The 19116-nt window shown below is 42.0% G+C and overlaps 1 protein-coding gene across 1 annotated transcript in view; it reads left to right on the top strand.

Annotated features, from left to right (window-relative positions):
• The window catches only part of FRS2 (fibroblast growth factor receptor substrate 2), a 62386-nt gene extending 43563 nt beyond the window's left edge, over positions 1 to 18823 (top strand). The window contains exons 4-7 of the mRNA XM_040344021.1: positions 2056 to 2242; positions 11943 to 12098; positions 15873 to 16036; positions 16471 to 18823. Of these exons, the coding sequence (XP_040199955.1) occupies positions 2056 to 2242; positions 11943 to 12098; positions 15873 to 16036; positions 16471 to 17421 (1458 nt within the window). The 3' untranslated portion in view covers positions 17422 to 18823. The remainder of the gene's footprint in view (positions 1 to 2055; positions 2243 to 11942; positions 12099 to 15872; positions 16037 to 16470) is intronic.
• Positions 18824 to 19116: the final 293 nt, after the last annotated feature.

Here is a 19116-nt window from a genome sequence, read left to right as displayed (position 1 = left end):
CTTTCAGCAAAGCCTAGCTTGTCAAAGAAGAACGTAAATGCATATATTTTTCTTGCTTGCGCTGCCTATTGTTCCTATGTTCATGAGAAGTGGTCCCCCAAAGTCTGCTGGGAAAGTGTAACTTTTGGGAGTGTTGATCTCCAGGGTACCATTCAGCTCTCACTGGTTCCTGCTGCGGATCTCCATCTCATTACCGTGTCTTGCAGAGGTCACCAATTTGAACCAGTGGACACTGCAGGCAACCATTGAGATTAACACTTCCAGATGTGATGGTTCCTCAGTTGTCTTCAGGGCCGTTTCACATGAACGTAGAGGTGTTGGGTGACACAGGCTGGAGAAGGGGTAAGTATACACTATATAAATTAAGGCAAAAGGTGCTGTGCTACTTTCTGAAAAAATAAACAAACAAAAATCTTGTTCTTATCATTGCGCAATTTAAGTAAAACTATCTTCCAACATTAACCACTTGTGCTTAAAGTGGTTGTAAACTTTCATCTTTGCCATGTACCTTTTAGGTAAGCCTATAATAAGGCTCACCTTTTAGGTACTGTAAATATATCCTAAATGTGCACGGTTTAGGAGATATTTACTATATATGCAGCCGATGACTTCATCAGTGCATGCGCTCTGAAAGTGGTTATAAACTGCTGCTTTGTTTTTTTTGAGCACCTGCAAGGTAAAGGCATAATGTGCTAGTATGCATCTCATACTAGCAGATTATGTTTAATTTGCCATAAAACGAAGCCCTCCCGTGCCAAGTCAGCACTGCAGGGGCTTTCATCTTCACCCGTTTTGCTTCTAGGTTTGCGGACTCTGGCTCTGTGACTGGCCGGAGCTGCCTTTCATGACAGGGATCTGAAGGAATGGCACAGGTGTCAGTTCCTTCAGAACGCATGCATCAGTTATGTCACTGGCTGCATGTCATGTAAATATGTCCTAAACGGTGTTCGTCTAGTAGATATTTACACTACCTTTTGGTAAGCCTTATTATAGGCTTACCTATAGGTAAAAGCAAAATATGGAAGTTTGCTTCCCCTTGAAGGAACCCGGGCAGTTTACAACCGCTTTAATCCATCAAATATGGTATGCGGTCATGATGACAATACAGAAGTGTTATAGAATATTTTATACTTTTTTTAATGTCATACTTGAATATTCTGCAGTAGAAAAATCAAATTCATCAGCATGTTTCTTCAGTGGTTATAAAGTCCCACACTACTTGGTACTTTTAGGTGCTTCTAAATTTAAAACCACACGTGCCACCTCTGTGTGCTCTCCAAACTCTCACCTTCATAAAGCAGAAACTGTGCCTAGTTGTCGTCATCCATCAACAATATAGTTGATAAATAAAGGAGATACCCAAGCCTCCTTTCCACTAGGAGAACTCTCCTGGTGTTTGTAATACCACCAAAATACTTGGGCTCTGGCTCCTTTAAAACGTCAGGTCACTCATGCGATGGTGTTTTTGTTAAAATAGAATATATAGAAAGCTAAACGGTGTCTATAAGTTGGAGCACTTTAAAATCTCTTATTTATAAAATACTTTTTGTAAAAGCACATATATATTTCTAGTAACCGAGGACTCATTTTGGCAGAAAATTGCTTTACACCTGAAGCCTTCAGTGGGCGTAAATGGCTTTGCATGCTATAATACTTGGACATAATGTTGTGCCACTTGCTTAGAGATGATCTGGTGTAAGTGGCTCTAAAAAATCTCTATAGTAGCTACTGCAGTTATTTTAGCTGTCTTCCAGGTCAAATGTTGGGAGGCTGCCCTCCTACAAAGTAACGCCTTGTTAAGAAAAAATATAAGTTGTTCTCTGAATGGCAACCATGTTGAGCGAGGGACCCTCTGAGGTTACTAAGCAGCAAGGCAGCAACTTGCTATGGGAACTAGAATTCAGCTTGAAGTTCATTTTGAGTGTGGATCTTGATTTTTAGAATGTTAATGTATGCTTCAGAGAACTTGTTAAACAAAGTGGCATTTCACTGCAAACTTTTACAGTTGTGTGATGGGATGTTTTTTTGTTTTTTTTCTTCCTTTACTTTTTAAAGGTTATTAATGTGGATGATGATGGTAATGAGTTGGGCTCTGGCGTGATGGAGCTGACAGAAAATGAACTCATCCTGTACACACGCAAACGCGACTCGGTCAAATGGCCTTACCTCTGCTTACGCCGCTATGGATATGATTCAAACCTTTTCTCTTTTGAAAGTGGGCGGCGGTGCCAGACTGGGCAAGGTGAGTTTAAAGACTTTTTTTTTTTTTTAATGTCATGAAGAACATAATAGAAGTACAGGCATATTCTCGTATTCTGCTACAATAAAGCACCTTTAATTTTCCAAATGGAAACATTTAAAGTGATACTAAAGCCAAGAAAAAAAAATCATATACCTTGCCTTTTATTTATATGCGACCCTTCTAATGCACACAATTTTTTTTGTGTACTGTCTCTTTAACCACTTGACCACTGGGCACGTAAACCCACTTAATAACCAGACCAATTTTCAGCTTTCGGTGCTCTCACAATTTGAATGACAATTACTCAGTCATACAACACTGTACCCAAATGAAATTTTCGTCCTTTTTTTCACACAAATAGAGCTTTCTTTTGGTGGTATTTAATCACCGTTGGGTTTTTTATTTTTTTGCGCTATAAGAGAAAAAAGACTGAAAATTCTGTAAAAAAAAATAATTTTTCTTTTTCTGTTATAAAATTTGGCAAATTTAGTATTTTTTCTTCATTCTTTTGCATAAATGTGAAAGATGAAGTTACGCCGAGTAAATAGATACCCAACATGTCACCCTTCAAAATTGCACACGCTCGTGGAATGGCGCCAAACTTCGCTACTTAAAAATCCCCATAGACGACGTTGCAGGGTATTGTGGGGTATTGCGGAGTATTGCGGTGTTTTGCGGAGTATTTTGTGGAGTATTTTGGGGCATTGCAGAGTATTTTGGGGCATTGCAGAGTATTTTGGGGCATTGCAGAGTATTGCACAGGGAGGGATGGATGGCTGGATCTGTGACTACATGTGTCACAGATCCAGCCCGCAGCAGCAGCAGCAGCTGCTGCTGCTTCCGCTCTCTCCCCTCTCCTCTCTCACACTGTACCGTTCGGTGCAGAGAGGAGAGGGAGGAACCGGCGTCATCACATGACGCCGGTTTGTTTACTAGTGATCGCTCCGTCATTGGACGGAGCGATCACGTGGTAAACCGCCGCTATCAGCGGCGATTTACAGTGATCCGTGATCAGCCGGGTCCGGAGGACCCGGCGATCACGGAGACTCCCGTGTGCGCGCCCCACAGGGCGCGCGGGAGCACGATTCTGGGAGGATGTACATTGACGCCCTCCCAGAGTTAAGCAACCGCCTTGTAGACGTATTTTGTCTATAGGGCGGTTGCTAACTGGTTAAATCCTAAAATGTGCATATAAAAATATCCTAGTGCGTGCAACTCTGAGGTGCACAGTAATGAATTGTGCTTAAATACACAAACTTATGTAAAGCCAATATCATTAAAAAAAGCTGCATAAAAATATATCGGTCTGTGATTTCATGTGAAAATTAATAGTCCACGATATACTGTATTTAACTTATGAATAAATTGCTTGATGTGCAAAAATATCCATATATTAAAAAGGAAATCGATATAACAAACACACAGTTCATGAATCCATTAGGTGATCCTAATCCAAAGTGACTTGTGCCTGAGCAAATGGTGCAATGTAAATCACTGGTGAAAGATGGGTGAACTCCACATGTGCTCCCCCCTCAGATCCGCACTGACCAGAAAACTAAACCCATGCAGGGGTTGAAGAAACCACACTAAAGCTGCTTCTGATCCTTATCCAGTGTCTTCTCCTCTTCAGGTCTGGTCACTGGATACACTCACATAGAGATGGATGGACAGAAAGGCATCTCAAAGTGTAAATGTATATTTATTAAAATTTAAAAAAAAGCACTTGCAGAAGTGCTAAGGGGGTCAGTACAAAAAAATCGTCAATATGTCCAGGATGCCTTGCATTCTACGGACAAGAATCTCAGAAATCGGAAATGATGCAATGCCGCTTTAAAGGAGTTGTAAAGGTAAAAGTTTTTTTTTACCTTAATGCATCCTATGCATTAAGGTAAAAAAACATCTGACAGCTAAGGCCCCCCCCCCCCCCCGAGCCCCCGTTTTACTTACCTCACCGTTCGAAAGTCCCGGGCGCGTGCTTGTCGTCCTGCTCGGTTCCCAGCCTGGCCGTTGATTGGCTAGGCTGGGCGGATTGATAGCAGTGCAGCCATTGGCTGGCGCTGCTGTCAATCACAGCGGATGACGCGGCGCGCCGGGGGGCGGGGCCGAGTGATACAGTCGGCGGCTATGGCCGCTGCTGTATCACGGGAGCGCGCTCGCAAAAGCTTTCCACCATGCGAGGGAGCTCGCATGAACGTGGAAAGCTTTTGCGAGGAGGAGCCGAGACAGTCGCCGAGGGACCCCAGAAGACACGGATCCGGGTCACTCTGTGCAAAACGATCTGCACAGTGGAGGTAAGTATAACATGAATGTTATTTAAAAAAAAAAATAATTGTACCTTTAGTGTTCCTTTAAGCTCTTCCCTATGCGGTTCATCACATAGACGTCATCAAGACCTGCCCATCTCTAAAGTGCATTGATAGTTGAGAAATATAGTTTGAGCAGAGTGGTACATGGGACTGTGATGGACGAGCACCACAACAGAAGTACACAAAGCATAAATATACACACATTAAAAGACCCAGAAGAAATATATAAATTTAATATGAAAAAGATTTTGCCAAATACAAAATTATTATGCAACACTGGTGTATATATATATATATATATATATATATATATATATATATATATATATATATATATATATGTATATATGTATATATGTATATATGTATGTGTATATATATATATATATATATATATATATATATATATATATATATATATATATATATATATATATATATATATATATATATATATATATATATATATTATAATATTTTTAGCTGCTGGCTTTTAATTTTTTTGGTACGGTTGAATTCATGGCACTTGTGAGGCTGCGGATGGGGCACTGACCATTATTTTGCTTTACAGTTTTTTTTTTATTTAAAAAAATTGTGTGTTATACGCTGATAAATACAGTATATACAAATAACATGCCTAACGTCATCCTTACACTCTTCACCACACACACAATTCTTGTTGGGCAGTGTATTGGTTAATTTGCATTTAATTTTAATGGTTCAAAGAATGTCAGGCAAAACGGTCGGCCCTCACACATGTTCACTTCATCAAATCTGGCCCTCTTTGAAAAAAGTTTGGAAACCCCATGGTTTGTAGCAATTCAGCTTGGCTAATAAACTGCTTTAATTTATGAAGGGAAGAGAAGCAGAAGCAAGCTAAGGTCTTCTCTTGCTTCTCAGAAAGCTCTGCCAGATTGTCTTTTTAACTGCTTGCCGACCAGCCGACGCAGTTATACGGCGGCAGGTCGTCTCTGCTGGGCGAGATCACTTAGCTATACGTCATCTCTCCCAGCAGCCAATAGGGGCGCACGGGCCCCCCTGCTCGTCCCTGATCCTGGCGCGCTCGTCCCTGATCCTGGCGCACGCCCCCCCAGCTCGTCCCTGAACCTGGCGCGTTCGCCACCGGGCACCTGCGATCGCTCGTTACAAAGCGAGGACCGGGAGCGGTGTGTGTAAACACGCCGCTCCCGGTCCTGTCGGGAGAAATGCCTGACTGTCTGTTCATACAATGTATGAACAGCGATCAGTCATTTCCCCCAGTCAGTCCCACCCCCCCTTCAGTTAGAACACACCCAGGGAACATACTTCACCCCTTCCCCGCCCCCAGTGGCATTTTTTTATAGTAATCGATGCATTTTTATAGCACTGATCGCTATAAAAATGCCAATGGTCCCAAAAAAGTGTCCGAAGTGTCCGCCTTAATGTCGCAGTACTGAAAAAAAAATTGATGATCGCCGCCATTATTAGTAAAAAAAAAAAAATTATATTAATAAAAATGCCATAAAACTATCCCCTATTTTGTAAACGCTATAACTTTTGCGCAAACCAATCAAACGCTTTTTTTATTTGGGCTTTTGTTTTTCTTAGTGATTTGGCCAGTAACACACCTCCTTTATTAGAGTGCCTCCACTCTGGATGAAGGAGCACAGGGGCAACTTTGGACAGCAGCATCCTTAATCTTAGGGGAGTGTTCGATGTACTAGCAGATATAGATATGCTAATAAATTAAAGCCAAACTCTAGCTAATACTTTATAAGTAGTTACAGTAAACCATTTTTGTTGTCTTAAGTTCTTTGACGGATACCGCTCTTCCTTATTCTTGACGGTAGGGTTATAGCTACAACTTCAAGAGTAGGACGCTAGGCACAAAAAAAGAACACACAGCCACCAATGGGCCGTCCTAATTGATGGTCAACCCCCTCTCTGCTATAGGCAGCTCAGGTTTTTTTTATTTATTTTTTTCCTGCCTAGTGTAAGGAGAACGAATCTAGTTCCATGCGTTGTGTGTTTTTTTTGTTTTTTTTTTTTCCTGTGGAGATCTTCCGTTTTCTCCTACCACTGCAATGGTTCTGGCCCATGCTGCTTGCCCTGCTACCTTGTAGTACACTTTCGGCTATTATATGTTGCTGGGGCACACTATGGCCCTGCTGTATCCTCTACCATCATTGCTGTGCAAGTACAGGCATAGATGGCTGTATCCATTGCCTCAATGTGGGACACTTTTTAAATATTGAGGCTACTTTTGGGGCCGCCAATGTGGTGGCTGTCCCTCTGGTACTCAGCTGGTACAGTCAACTAAGGTTTTTTCCTTACCCTATCATTTTTGATAAATAAATACATTTTTTGCTGTAAAATGCCTTTCGGTACATTACTCATTTTGAGAAGGCCCTCCTGTGCAAGTGAACTCCTCCTCCTCCTGTCGTGGACCTTCCCATCTCTAGGTTTAAAGGCACCTGTCACGATTGTGCTCGCCGACGGCTAACGGCGACTAGCGTACCGTGACGGGGGGTATATGAGGAACTAAGGGAATAAGGGGGAATTTCTACTGAGCATGTAAGACTGGCTGTGACACTTTCACAGCCCGCACTACCTTTGGCCACCACTAGAGGGAGACTCCAATCCAGCTAGCTGACCACACACAGGCAGATACAAATCTTGCATACAATCCGGTGCACGCTAAGGGTTGGGAAACAGTCTAGCAATTACTACACACTTCTAGGGTTCCTCCAGCTATCCTGTAAGCTTGAATCCCAGTGTTAATCACTCTTCCCACTGTACCCACACACCAGACATACACTAAACGATAGCCTGCCACCACCCAACAATTTGTCCGCATACTGGTCTGCTGAGCCACCACATACACAGATCTCTGTCTGGCAGATCTGTTGGCTTACAATCTGCATGCAATCTGCCAACACACAGGGCAACTGCATACTGATTGGCACATAACATAGACTGAGCACTTGGGCGCTAAAATACAATAACCTCTCCAGAGATATGAGTCCTAGCTTAATACACAAAAGTCACTTATTAATTTTATTATTTAATATCCCGAAAGTGGGCAGCGCATGCAAAGAAAAGGAGTTGCCAAAAAAGGTACAAAAAATACAGAAAGACACAATGGCAATTTGCTATAAAAATAGAAATGAAACTTTTTACCAAAGTCTATCCGTTAGTAGAAGCATACTGGAATATGTGGCACTCGCCAGTTTTGAACTGGCTTCGTGGAAGAACCCCGTCCATATCTCGGGCTACTCCATTTATTGAAATATGGATGTGGGCTAGGCTTTAGCTCTTGGCCAATCAACCCTGGGGAGTGTTCCTGTCTCAGCCCACAAGATGTTTTGTGTTCTGAAATTACCAGAGTCGATTGGCCCAGAACGACGCTGATTGCTGGGTCATGGATTGGATTTCCGATACCAGCGCATCAGTCCGATTGCAACCGTACCAATCACTGCTTGCTTGCCGCAATCGGGCGCCATATAACAGTTTTGTGTATTTTCCTAGGATTCTACACCTGCTACAAATACAGATTGACGTGTATGTGTAGCCCAACATGTGTACCATCAAAAGGAATTATTTTCACCTCTCTGCCGCTAATATTTTAGCTTTTATGAGACATAAAATAGATTCCTTAGATCTGATGATATAAATCAAAGTTTGCAGACTGTCCGTGGCTTTGTGAAATCCCCCTGTGGATCCTTGTAGCCACACTGACTAGGACTCACTTTGAAGACTTCCGAAAGGTGGCAATCTATGTTTACTCAAATGGGAACTTTTATTGGCATCTAGGTGTCAACGCTGGCCTAGAAACTGGTCCTGTCCTTTTCAGATGCTAATAAAAGAACATATGTTGCATGACTGATATTGTAAACTCTATTTTTGATAACCCAGAATTAAACTACATCTACGATTGCACTATTTCTATAGTTCACATCACATCTCGTTAAGGAAAAACTATCTTGCGCTTACATTTACGTCACAGCACCCATGATACTTTTTCTGAACCTCTAAGTCTGTTCTGTCATGGGCCGAGGTGTTCCTCCTGCCAGACAAGCTTCAGAAACTCTGGATTGCAATTTGATTGCTGCTGTCCTACAGGTTGTCTTCTCTGTGTTTGGCGTTCAAGTTTTGACCCTAATGGGGTCCTTCTCCAAGCGGTCCTATATTATCAGTTCTATAGAAGGGTTCTTCACAAAGATCTTATATAAGCGGGACAAGTTTGTATGTTCTTGGACAACCAGATCTATGTGGGATGATTAGCCATGACTTCCTTTCTCTGATGACTTGGGTCTCCCTGTCTTTGGGCCAGCAAGTCGTTTTGTCCTCTCCTTGGGACAGTGGTTACGATAGATGCCAGCCTGTCTGTCTGGGACAGGGGTTCTTGGCCCAGGGCTGTTCAATGCTGTTTCATCTACCTAACAATGTCTTATAGCTTTACGTGATCAGACTTTGTCTGATTCTTTGAACAGAGCTTCTTCGAGGACCTCTAGTCAGAATCCAGGCAGACAATGCCACAGTGGTGACATATCAATCACCAGGGCAGAACAAGGAGCTTGACCGAGGCACTGGAGGTCTTGCACATTCTTTTGGTGTACGGAACTTCACGTGCCAGCTTTCCCTGCCATTTACGTTCCAGGTGAAGTAAACTGACAGGCACACTACCTGTGTTGTCAAGGTAAGTGGTCACTACAACAACTCTATCTTTGGTAGAGCACACTAGATGTGGGTCTGCTGTCCTCTAGTCTCAACAGGAAGGTGTCAAGTTTTGTGGCAAGAGCACCATGGAGGATGTAACTGATGTTCTGGTGGGGCTATGGAGCCATTACACATTATCCTCTCTCAAACTTCTTCCTTATCTGCTGCACAGGATAGAGCACAAAGAGATCCTGGTCATTCTGGTGGCTTGATTGACGCTGTGTGGCTCTTCGGCCAGAAGATCTTCTGTCTCAAGCACTGCTCTTCCATCGTGCTAGAATATTGCTGGCTTGGCTATTGAAGCCAGGTTCTAAGACACCTGTGTCTGTGATTTCCACCATGCTGAAGGCATGTAAATCCACCTCTCAGAAGATTTTCTATTGTATTTGGAAGACTTGCATTTCGTGGTATAAGGCTGCAGATTTGACCACTGTTTCTTCTTGGTGACTCGAATGTTGGCCTTTATCCAATATGTTGTTTTGATTGGAAGCTAGCCTTAAGTACCATTAAGAGGCTGGGCTTTTCTGTCTTGCGATTTTTTTTCTGCAGCCCTGGGCCATTAACTCCTTGAGTAGTACCTTGTTTCAAGGTGTTCAGCACGTAGCTACTCCAGTGCAATCTCCATTGCTGTTGTGGGACCAGAACCTGTTTATAGTTCTTCAGAAGCTCCCCTTTGAGAATATTGGGGATCTTCCCTTACGCCCTCTCAGATGGTCACCTTTTGGTTGCTTTCACATCCACACGCCACGTGTGAGAGCTGATGACCTTGTCCTGTAAGTCTTTCTATTTGGTTTTATACAGGAATCGGGTGGTTCTCTATCTGCATCCCTCCTTCCTTCTGGAGATGGTATCTGACTTTCACCTGAATGAGAACATCATCCTTCCCTGTGGGTGTTGCCCTGCACTTTGATGTGGTCTGGACGATTTGTATGTACCTGTCTGCTACCGCCTACTGGAGGTTGGATTATTTTTTTGTGACTACAATGGCCCTAAAAAAGGCCCAATTACCTACTCTGCTACTATTTCTCCATATATCAGGCAGACGGTTGTGCAGGCTTATGCCATTTAAGAGGCGGGTCCTTCCCTTCCGCGGCACATTTGACAGGGCACTTGGTGCCTCCTGGGTGTTCGGACATCAGGCGTCTGTGTCTCATGACTGCAAGATGGCTACCTGGTTGTCTGTCCACATCTTTACCAAGTTTTTATAAAGTGGTTGTTTGGGTCATACATGTTTCGGCTGTGACATTTCCATGCGGACATTGGAGGTTTGTTGATTCTCAGGTGCTGTTGCATTTTTTTTTTTTTGGGTTATCCACCCCTCACCGTGGCACTGCATTGGGATGTCTCTACAGTCAAGAATAAGGAAGAGCTGTGTCCATCAATAAACGTAAAAGAAAACGTATGGACGCTTATTTTTTATGTTATACGTAGCTACACCTGCAAAATGAGCCAGTCTTCTTACCTGAGCCCGATCCAATCCAACGCCATGCATGAGAACAGCGGCTCTCGCTGCCATCTTTCTGCTCGTTGGGCAGATTTATAGCGGCAGAAGCCATTGGCTCCCACTCCTGACGATTGGCGCCAATGAGAGAGTGGGGGTGGGTCTGCATCTATTGACGGATAGCGGGGCTCGGGAGCACTGGTGCCCACATAGGAATTGGTTTTCTTTTTAGGGCACCAACAAGAGAGGAGGAGCCGGCACAGTCAGGGCACCTAAGAGGATCGCTCTGTGCAATTATATTGCACAGAGCAGGTAAGTATAGCCATGTGTGGTGTGCGTTTTTTTTTTTTTTTATTATAAATTTGCTTTTATAACCACTTTAACGCGAGAATTGTTGTAAGGGCATAAGCATTTTATTTTTTTTTTTTTTAACATCCATGATGGCCCATTCAAGCCTACTTCCTCATTGCACAGGTACTACTGGTACCGGGGATGTATTTCTGTCAATGAGCGATACACAGTACTGCAGGATTCAGCTTTGCTATGGGGGGCAGTTACCGTAGTTTTAGCTCAAGAGTAGGATGGTGAATTGGAGGCTTTTAGTGTTAATGTACAGTTGTCCTATCAAGTGAGCATCGGTTAGCCAGGATGTCATAAATAACATGTTGCATGTTTTGAATAAGCACTCAAGGATCGCAAATCAAATTCTACAGTAAAGATCCTTTTGTAACAAGATTATTAATTTTAACTTAATGCTTGCAAAAGGAAGAGCAATCCAAAGCTGGGACCTCACTGGGTTGTCTTTGCTGGTACTGGTAAGTTGGGCTCCCTCTGCTGTCCAAAGAAGCACGGTACATCAATATCAATGCCTCCTTTGTACTGTTTGTCTTCTTTCCCTCTCCCATCTCTCCCAGAGGCCTACAAGAAGGGGAGCAGTTTTTTCTTTTTCACCACACCAAGGACTAAAATAGTGCATTGCTTATCATGACTACATAGCTACATAATTGCCACGTCTCTTTAGACTTTTTAAAGGCCCCAATGTCTCCTAGTATTTGCATCCTCATGTACCAAGCATACAACCTTTACCTCATGTTATTGCTTTCCTTATGCAGGCTATCTTGGTATGTTGTGTTTTCTTCTTGTCAGTGAATGATCAGTAGTGTTGTGATTATCCCAGATTGTGTGTAACTAGCTTTTTACCACCGAGTTTTATGATGGAAGTTCTCATTCATTTTTTTTCTTCTTTTGTTTCCAGGAATATTTGCCTTTAAATGTGCTCGTGCAGAAGAGCTTTTTAATATGCTGCAAGAAATCATGCAGAATAACAGTATAAGTGTTGTAGAAGAACCAGTGGTGGAAAGAAGTCCTCAGACAGAGCTTGATGTCCCAAGAACTCCACGTACTCCCACAAGTAAGCACTAATCATATACTAAAATTCTAAGGTACCAGTTCTCTTTCAGCTTTTCCTCTGTTGATGGACCCATAGATAATGTTGATGTAAATACATGCAATAACAATTAACCCACACCAAACAGTTACTGATGTATCAGGGTTAAGTCCTCAGTACCCTGAGCCATGGTGGAACAAGAAGTTCCAGTTTATTGTGGTACCAACACTACAACCCATATCCAGAATGCTGGCTAACAGAGCATTGCTTTGGAAAGAAAAGGAATTCTTGACTTCCTCCATAAATATACTCCTGTCAAGACTCAACATTAAACTTTCAGATGCTCACAGTAAACATGGCCTACTTGCTGAGAATCAAGGCCAACCATGTATTGGTGATGAAAAAAGGCAGACATGTTTTACCTCTTGCCAACTACAATATCTCACATTTTTGTCAATATTTTATCATATCTTTTTTTCATGTGACAACACTGAAGAAAGGATACTTTGCTACAATTACCGCTGGCAACAAACTTGAGTACACCCCTAAGTGAAAATATTCAACTTGGGGCCCAAAGGGTCAATATTTTGTGTGGCCACCATTATTTTCCAGCACTGCTTTAATCCTCCTTGGGCATGGCGTTCACCACCAGAGCTTTACAAGTTGCCACTGGAGTCCTCTTCTCCTCCATGGCGACATCACGATGCTGGTGGAAGTTGGAGACCTTGCGCTCCTCCACCTTTCCGTTTGAAGATAGAGCAATAGAGTTTAGGTCTGGAGACATGCTTGGCCAGTCTATCATCTTTACCCTCAGCTTTTTTAGCAAGGCAGTGGTCGTCTTGGAGGTGTGTTTAGGATTGTTATGTTGGAATACTGCCCTGTGGCCCAGTCTCGGAGGGGATCATGCTCTGCTTCAGTATGTCACAGTACGATAATTGGCATTCATCGCTCCCTCAATGAAGTGTAGCTCCTCGGTGCTGGTAGCACTTATGCAGCTCCAGACCATGACACTCCCACCACCATGCTTGACTGTAGGCAAGACACCTGTCTTTGTACTTCTCACCTGGTTGCCACCACACACACTTGACACCATCTGAACCATATAAGTTTATCTTGGCCTCATCAAACCACAGGACATGGTTCAAGTAATCCATGTCCTTAGTCTGCTTGTCTTCAGCAAATTGTTTGCGGGCATTCTTGTGCATCATCTTTTAGAAGAGGCTTCCTTCTGGGTCAGCCATGTAGACCAATTTATTGCAATGTGTGGCGTATGGTCTGAGCACTGACAGGCTAACTCCCCCATCCTTTCAACCTCTGCAACAATGCTGGCAGCACTCATACGTCAATTTCCCAAAGACAACCTCCGGATATGATGCTGAGCACACGCCCTCAACTTCTATGGTCAACCATGGCGAAGCCTGTTCTGAGTGGAACCTATCCTGGTAAAACGCTGTATGGTCTTGGCCATTGCGCTGCAGCTCAGTTTCAGGGTCTTGGCAATCTTCTTTCACTTAGGGGTGTACTTTTGTTGCCAGCGGTTTAGACATTAATGACTTTGTGAGTTATTTTGAGGGAAGCAAATGTACACTGTTATACAAGCTGTACACTCACTATTTTACATTGGAGCAAAGTGTAATTGCTTCAGTGTTGTCACATGAAAAGATATAATTTATTTACGAATATGTGATGGATGTACTCACTTTTGTGAGATACTGTACACAACTTGGTTATACGGCGACCATACCTAGTAAGTGATCTGGGTAGGGGGGCGCACGTGCGGCTGTGATTCGACACAAGCATTCAGCGGGTGCTGACCAATGGATGTCCACCAGCATCTGCTGATCTGCGAAAAGAGACAGAACAGAGCTCTGTTTTGTCAGCAGGGATGTGATGGATTTTCTTTTCCTGTCACATCCCTAAGTAAAGGCACCACACATGGTATAAAAAATACACTGGTTAGGCACACATTTAACCCTTTGATTGCCCTAGATGTTTTTTTCTGGCTAGTATCATTAATTTGTGGATGCTACCCTGTTTCCCCAAAAATAAGACCTAGCATTATTTTCCAGGAGGGATGCAATATAAGCCCTACTCCGAAAATAAGCCCTAGTTAAAAATGCTTGTAAAATCCTGTAATCCACTCTATTACGGAAGTATATAATGTACAATGAGAGAGTGGGTAACCGCTCAAAGAGAACCAGGTAATCTGATTCCTGTGGTCCGAGCCAAGGGTGCAGGCAGTGCAATCAAAATGCAGGTTAGGATGAAGGAAAAAAGCTGGGACAGCCGCACTCCAAAAAAACTCCTCCTTTAATTAAAAATCACAAAATACATGCCACAGCAAAAAACAGCACAACAAAAGAAAAGCTGACGTTTCACACTATGCCTTAGTGCTTCTTCATAGCTATGAAGAAGCACTAAGGCATAGTGCGAAACGTCAGCTTTTCTTTTGTTGTGCTGTTTTTTGCTGTGGCATGTATTTTGTGATTTTTAATTAAAGGAGGAGTTTTTTTGGAGTGCGGCTGTCCCAGCTTTTTTCCTTCATCCTAACCTATATAATGTACAATGTGTGCGTTTCTGTAATATAATTGCGGGGAAGAGAGCTCCGGCGGGTCACAGAAGCGCAGAATGGCACTATAACAAAGGTATTTGGCACAATTATATTACAGGAACACTCACATTGTACATTATATAATACAGTAATAGAGTGGATTGTAGGATTTTACAAGCATGTTAACTCGGTTCACACTGGGGATTCCTGACAGGCAGGGAGGGAGAGGGGGGGAGAAGACAGCACATTACATGGTAAGACCTACCCCGAAAATAAGCCCTACTGTGTCTTTTGTTGGCATAATTAATATAAGACCCAGGCTTATTTTCGGGGAAACACGGTATAACTTTTGTGCAAAGCACACCACATTATTCATAGCGCACTAAATAATAAAACCTAGAGGTGATCAAATATAACCAAAAGAAAGCTCTAATTGTGGGGGGGGGGGGGGGGAATTCATATGGGCACAGCATTGCATGATTGCGTATTTGTTGGTTAAAGTAACGCAATGCCATGCCACAAAAATGGCCTGGTCATGCAGGGGATAAATCTTTTAGAGGTCAAGTGGTTAAAGTCCAGCCTGTGTGTAAATTCCATGGGTCCCACCATCGATACACTGAAGAAAATGTAGACAACCAGGGACCGGAAGTGGTGTTTACAGGAATTCTAGGTGAAAATAAAAAACTATTGCAGTTACCTCATCTAAGGACTGGTAAGCTGTCATAAACTTTTTTGTTTTGGTGTTTAGCTACACCTGGCAAAATTTCTCTAGAACTAATTGTTAGCAATAATGTGGAATAAAGTAGAGAAGCGTTGACTTCCCTGTTTCCTGGTTTTTATTGCAGCGAGTAAATTTTTTTACTTTTGCAACAGTTGCTGTGTTTACTGGATATAATTGCCTAATGCCTGTATGCATTGCTTGGAGTAGCTCAAGGCAACATACAGTATACTGTCGAGTCATAAAATGTAGATTTTCTGAATATAAAGAAAACTGGCATAGGGCTTGGTTTTAGTGCAGAATACAAAAGCCCTTTGATTTGGAACTACAGATGGGGTTCACTTCCCAAAAGCGCAAGGCTAGCATTGACACCCAGTTTCCACATGTGCAGCACTACAGAATAGGATTACCATAAATGCGTAAATTCATACATTTTAAGGGCATTTGGAAGCAAACCTTTTAATCACTTTTTCAGGTTTAAAGTACAGCCTTAGTACTAATATAATCTGTTTTGTTTGTTCTTCTGCAGCTCCTGCTTTTAGTGGTACAATTATACCTAATGGATATCCACGTTACCCATCTATTGGTGATGCATCTTCACATCCCTCTAGTAGACATCCATCAGTAGGGAGTACACGCCTTCCTTCTGTGGGAGAAGAGTCTACACACCCACTGCTTGCTCCTGAAGACCATGTAAGTAGCTCCATAGTATAGCTATATTCAGTGTATTTTGTGTGCATCTTCAAATGCAGTTCACGGTAAATGATTCTTGCTAAATGTTTTGTGGGACACTGGAGAGCAGATATAGGGGTACGAACGATCCATGTTACAGCAGTATTTCTGGGGTGGTTCTGGTACTGCTTGACTTAGGAGAATTTTTTTTTTTTCTTTACTATACCTCTGTAAAATTTTAATGCCTTCTCATAGAAACCTAAACACAAATGACACGGGCTAATTCCACTAACACTAGGGTGAACAGTTCCCAAAACTAGTAGTAAATCTTCGGCGTTCCAAACTAGTATTTGGCAGGGGAGTTCGTAATTAGTTGATTCCACCCGCCATAAATGTATATACCTCTAGGATAAGGCTCTTGTTTTTATTGAATCTACTTTTTGTGTTTTCTCAAGGTGCATACATATGTTAACACGACTGGCGTGCAAGAAGATCAAAGGCAACGTATACCGACACCACTTGAGCAACCTCTTTCCACCGCTGAAGGAAGTGTAGCCCAAGGGGAGCCCAGTTCCATTCCAGAGAGAGACCCCCAGGTTATCCTGGAGCCTGAAGGAGTGAAGTTTGTTTTAGGACCAACACCTGTTCAAAGACAATTAATGGAGAAAAAAAAAATGGAGAATATTGAGGAACAAGCTGTCGGAAAGGATAACCGCAGTAGTTGCCCTAATAGCACAGAGTGGGACACTGGTTATGACAGTGATGAACGCCGAGATACCCCTTCTGGCAATAAAATGGTGTATGAAAATGTTAATGGACTTTCTTTGCCTTCTGGGCTTAGGAGGGGACGTATTCCACCACCTCTATCGGCTGACGTCCAAAATATTAATAACTCTGCCCAGAGGAGAACTGCATTAATAAACTATGAAAATTTACCATCTCTTCCTCCTGTTTGGGAAGCCCGAAAATCCAGTAAGGAAGATGATGACCTTTTAGGACCAAAGACGCCATCTATAAATGGATTTCATAATAGCCTAGACCCCATGCATAACTATGTAAACACAGAGAACGTAACTGTCCCACTAAGTGCTCACAAGGTTGAGTTTTCTAGGCGTCGAGACTGCTCACCAACTGTTTTTAATTTTGATCTAAGACGCCCAAGTTTAGAACATAGGCAGCTTAATTATATACAGGTTGATTTGGAAGGTGGCAGTGACTCTGACAACCCCCAGACACCGAAGACCCCTACCACTCCTCTTCCGCAAACTCCTACCAGACGCACAGAGCTTTATGCTGTGATAGACATTGAAAGAACTGCTGCTATGTCCAACCTGCAGAAAGCACTGCCACGTGATGATGGTACTTCTAGAAAGACTAGACACAACAGTACTGACCTACCGATGTGAGCAGGTTACACCTTTTGCACCTTTTTGTGTACTTTTTACAAAAGACAAATGCTTGTATAAACAGAAATGGGGGAAAAAAATCTGCCATTCGCATCTTAAACACTAACACTATTTCATAGGTTTTATTTTTATTTTTTCATGTGCTTTCGTCTAAAGGGAATTTATGTAGAGCAGGTACTCCTAAATAAGGTTCACTCTACAGTAGTAGTATGTACTGTATAGTTGCATAGCTGTATTGCCTTTTTTTTACCTATTTAATTAAGTTAGGTTGCAGTGACATGCCAACTTTGAGTTTATAAACTTACTAGACATTTGCCTATGTTTTTGCATCTAGACTGTTGCCATTTAAAGCTAAAGATAACTTTATTTTTTGGGATGTCATTTACAGTATGAATGTGTGAAATTATATACAAGTATGTATTTTTATACTAACTTTTTATAAGTCCAGAATTTTGCCAAATTTGTCGCACCAGCATTTTGCATTGAGGCCATTGGTACGACTGTATATTTACAATTTGACGAACGGAGTGTTAAAAAGTGCTGGCCTTCAGCCTTCCAACATGCGACGTCACTCAAGCGTGTTACTTAATTTTTTTGCACATGAAGCACTATTCAGACTATTCTCCCAAAGTGGCTGTTGGTGTCTTAATTTTCATAACAGGCTTTGGGTGTATAGGAATCTAGTTCTATGCGTGAAGGTTTGGTGTTTTTAGTTACAGTATGTCAGGGTTGCATTTATATAATGCAGACATATATACATTTTGTATAAAGGCCAAAAATGATTCCCCCCTTTTTTTTATCACATTGTATGATATTGTAAGATTATTGTATGTTCCTAATTTGCATTATAAATTCAAATTTTTTTTCATACTTAAAAGTATATAAACAGTAACTTTTGTATAAAGGTAGTGTAGACCATTTAGATTTTTATGATATGTAGATGTGCATTGCCAAACGTTCCATGACATTTAAAAAAAATATTTTGGGTTTATATCTGGACTTAACATTCCATGATACTGTCTTGATATGTGACCCTTCGACTGCTAGGAAGCGCTCAGCAAGAGAATTGGCAATCTTTTGTTTCTACATCATGTGTTATGCTGAGCCAACTGGGTGCTGACGGTTGTCTTTTCTTGGACTACCACATTTTGCAGAGTAGCTTCTGCTTTTTGCACTGAAGGGTTCAAGCAAATTATACTATGCAGACAACTTTTTTTAAGATGAAAACTGTGTTCCATTCTGAATAGTTGCTTTTAATTTAATTTTGGTGTGCATCAGGTACTGATATTGCTTACCAAATGTTCATTAAAATATATATTTTTTTGATATTGACTACATTCTTCATTTCATTGGTGCCAACATCATTTTTGTAGCATGGCAATAAAATACTGATTACACATGATATTCTTGTTGGCTCTTTCTTTTAAAGTGAAACTTTAACAAAAAAAAAGCAAACAGGCAGTATTTTTAATGCAGAAGAGACATTCTGTCTTTTCTCCACTAAATGTACTTTACACTGAGCTGTGCATGCAGTCCTGGAAACATTTGTTGACAGGGTGGAAGCGGCGTGCGAGTGTAAGGGGGGTAAAAAGCGCCCCTGGTATCCCCTGGGGAATGCTCTGACTCAGACCAGGACCTGGTTGCGGCTCAGGTCCCTGGTTCTGTTTTGTCTGAAGATGTGGACCAGGACCTTCC

Source organism: Rana temporaria, chromosome 3 (assembly GCF_905171775.1).
Source record: "Rana temporaria chromosome 3, aRanTem1.1, whole genome shotgun sequence".
NCBI lineage: Eukaryota > Metazoa > Chordata > Amphibia > Anura > Ranidae > Rana > Rana temporaria.
Note: the sequence above shows the minus strand (reverse complement) of the source record. Positions and strands in the feature narration are given on the sequence as shown.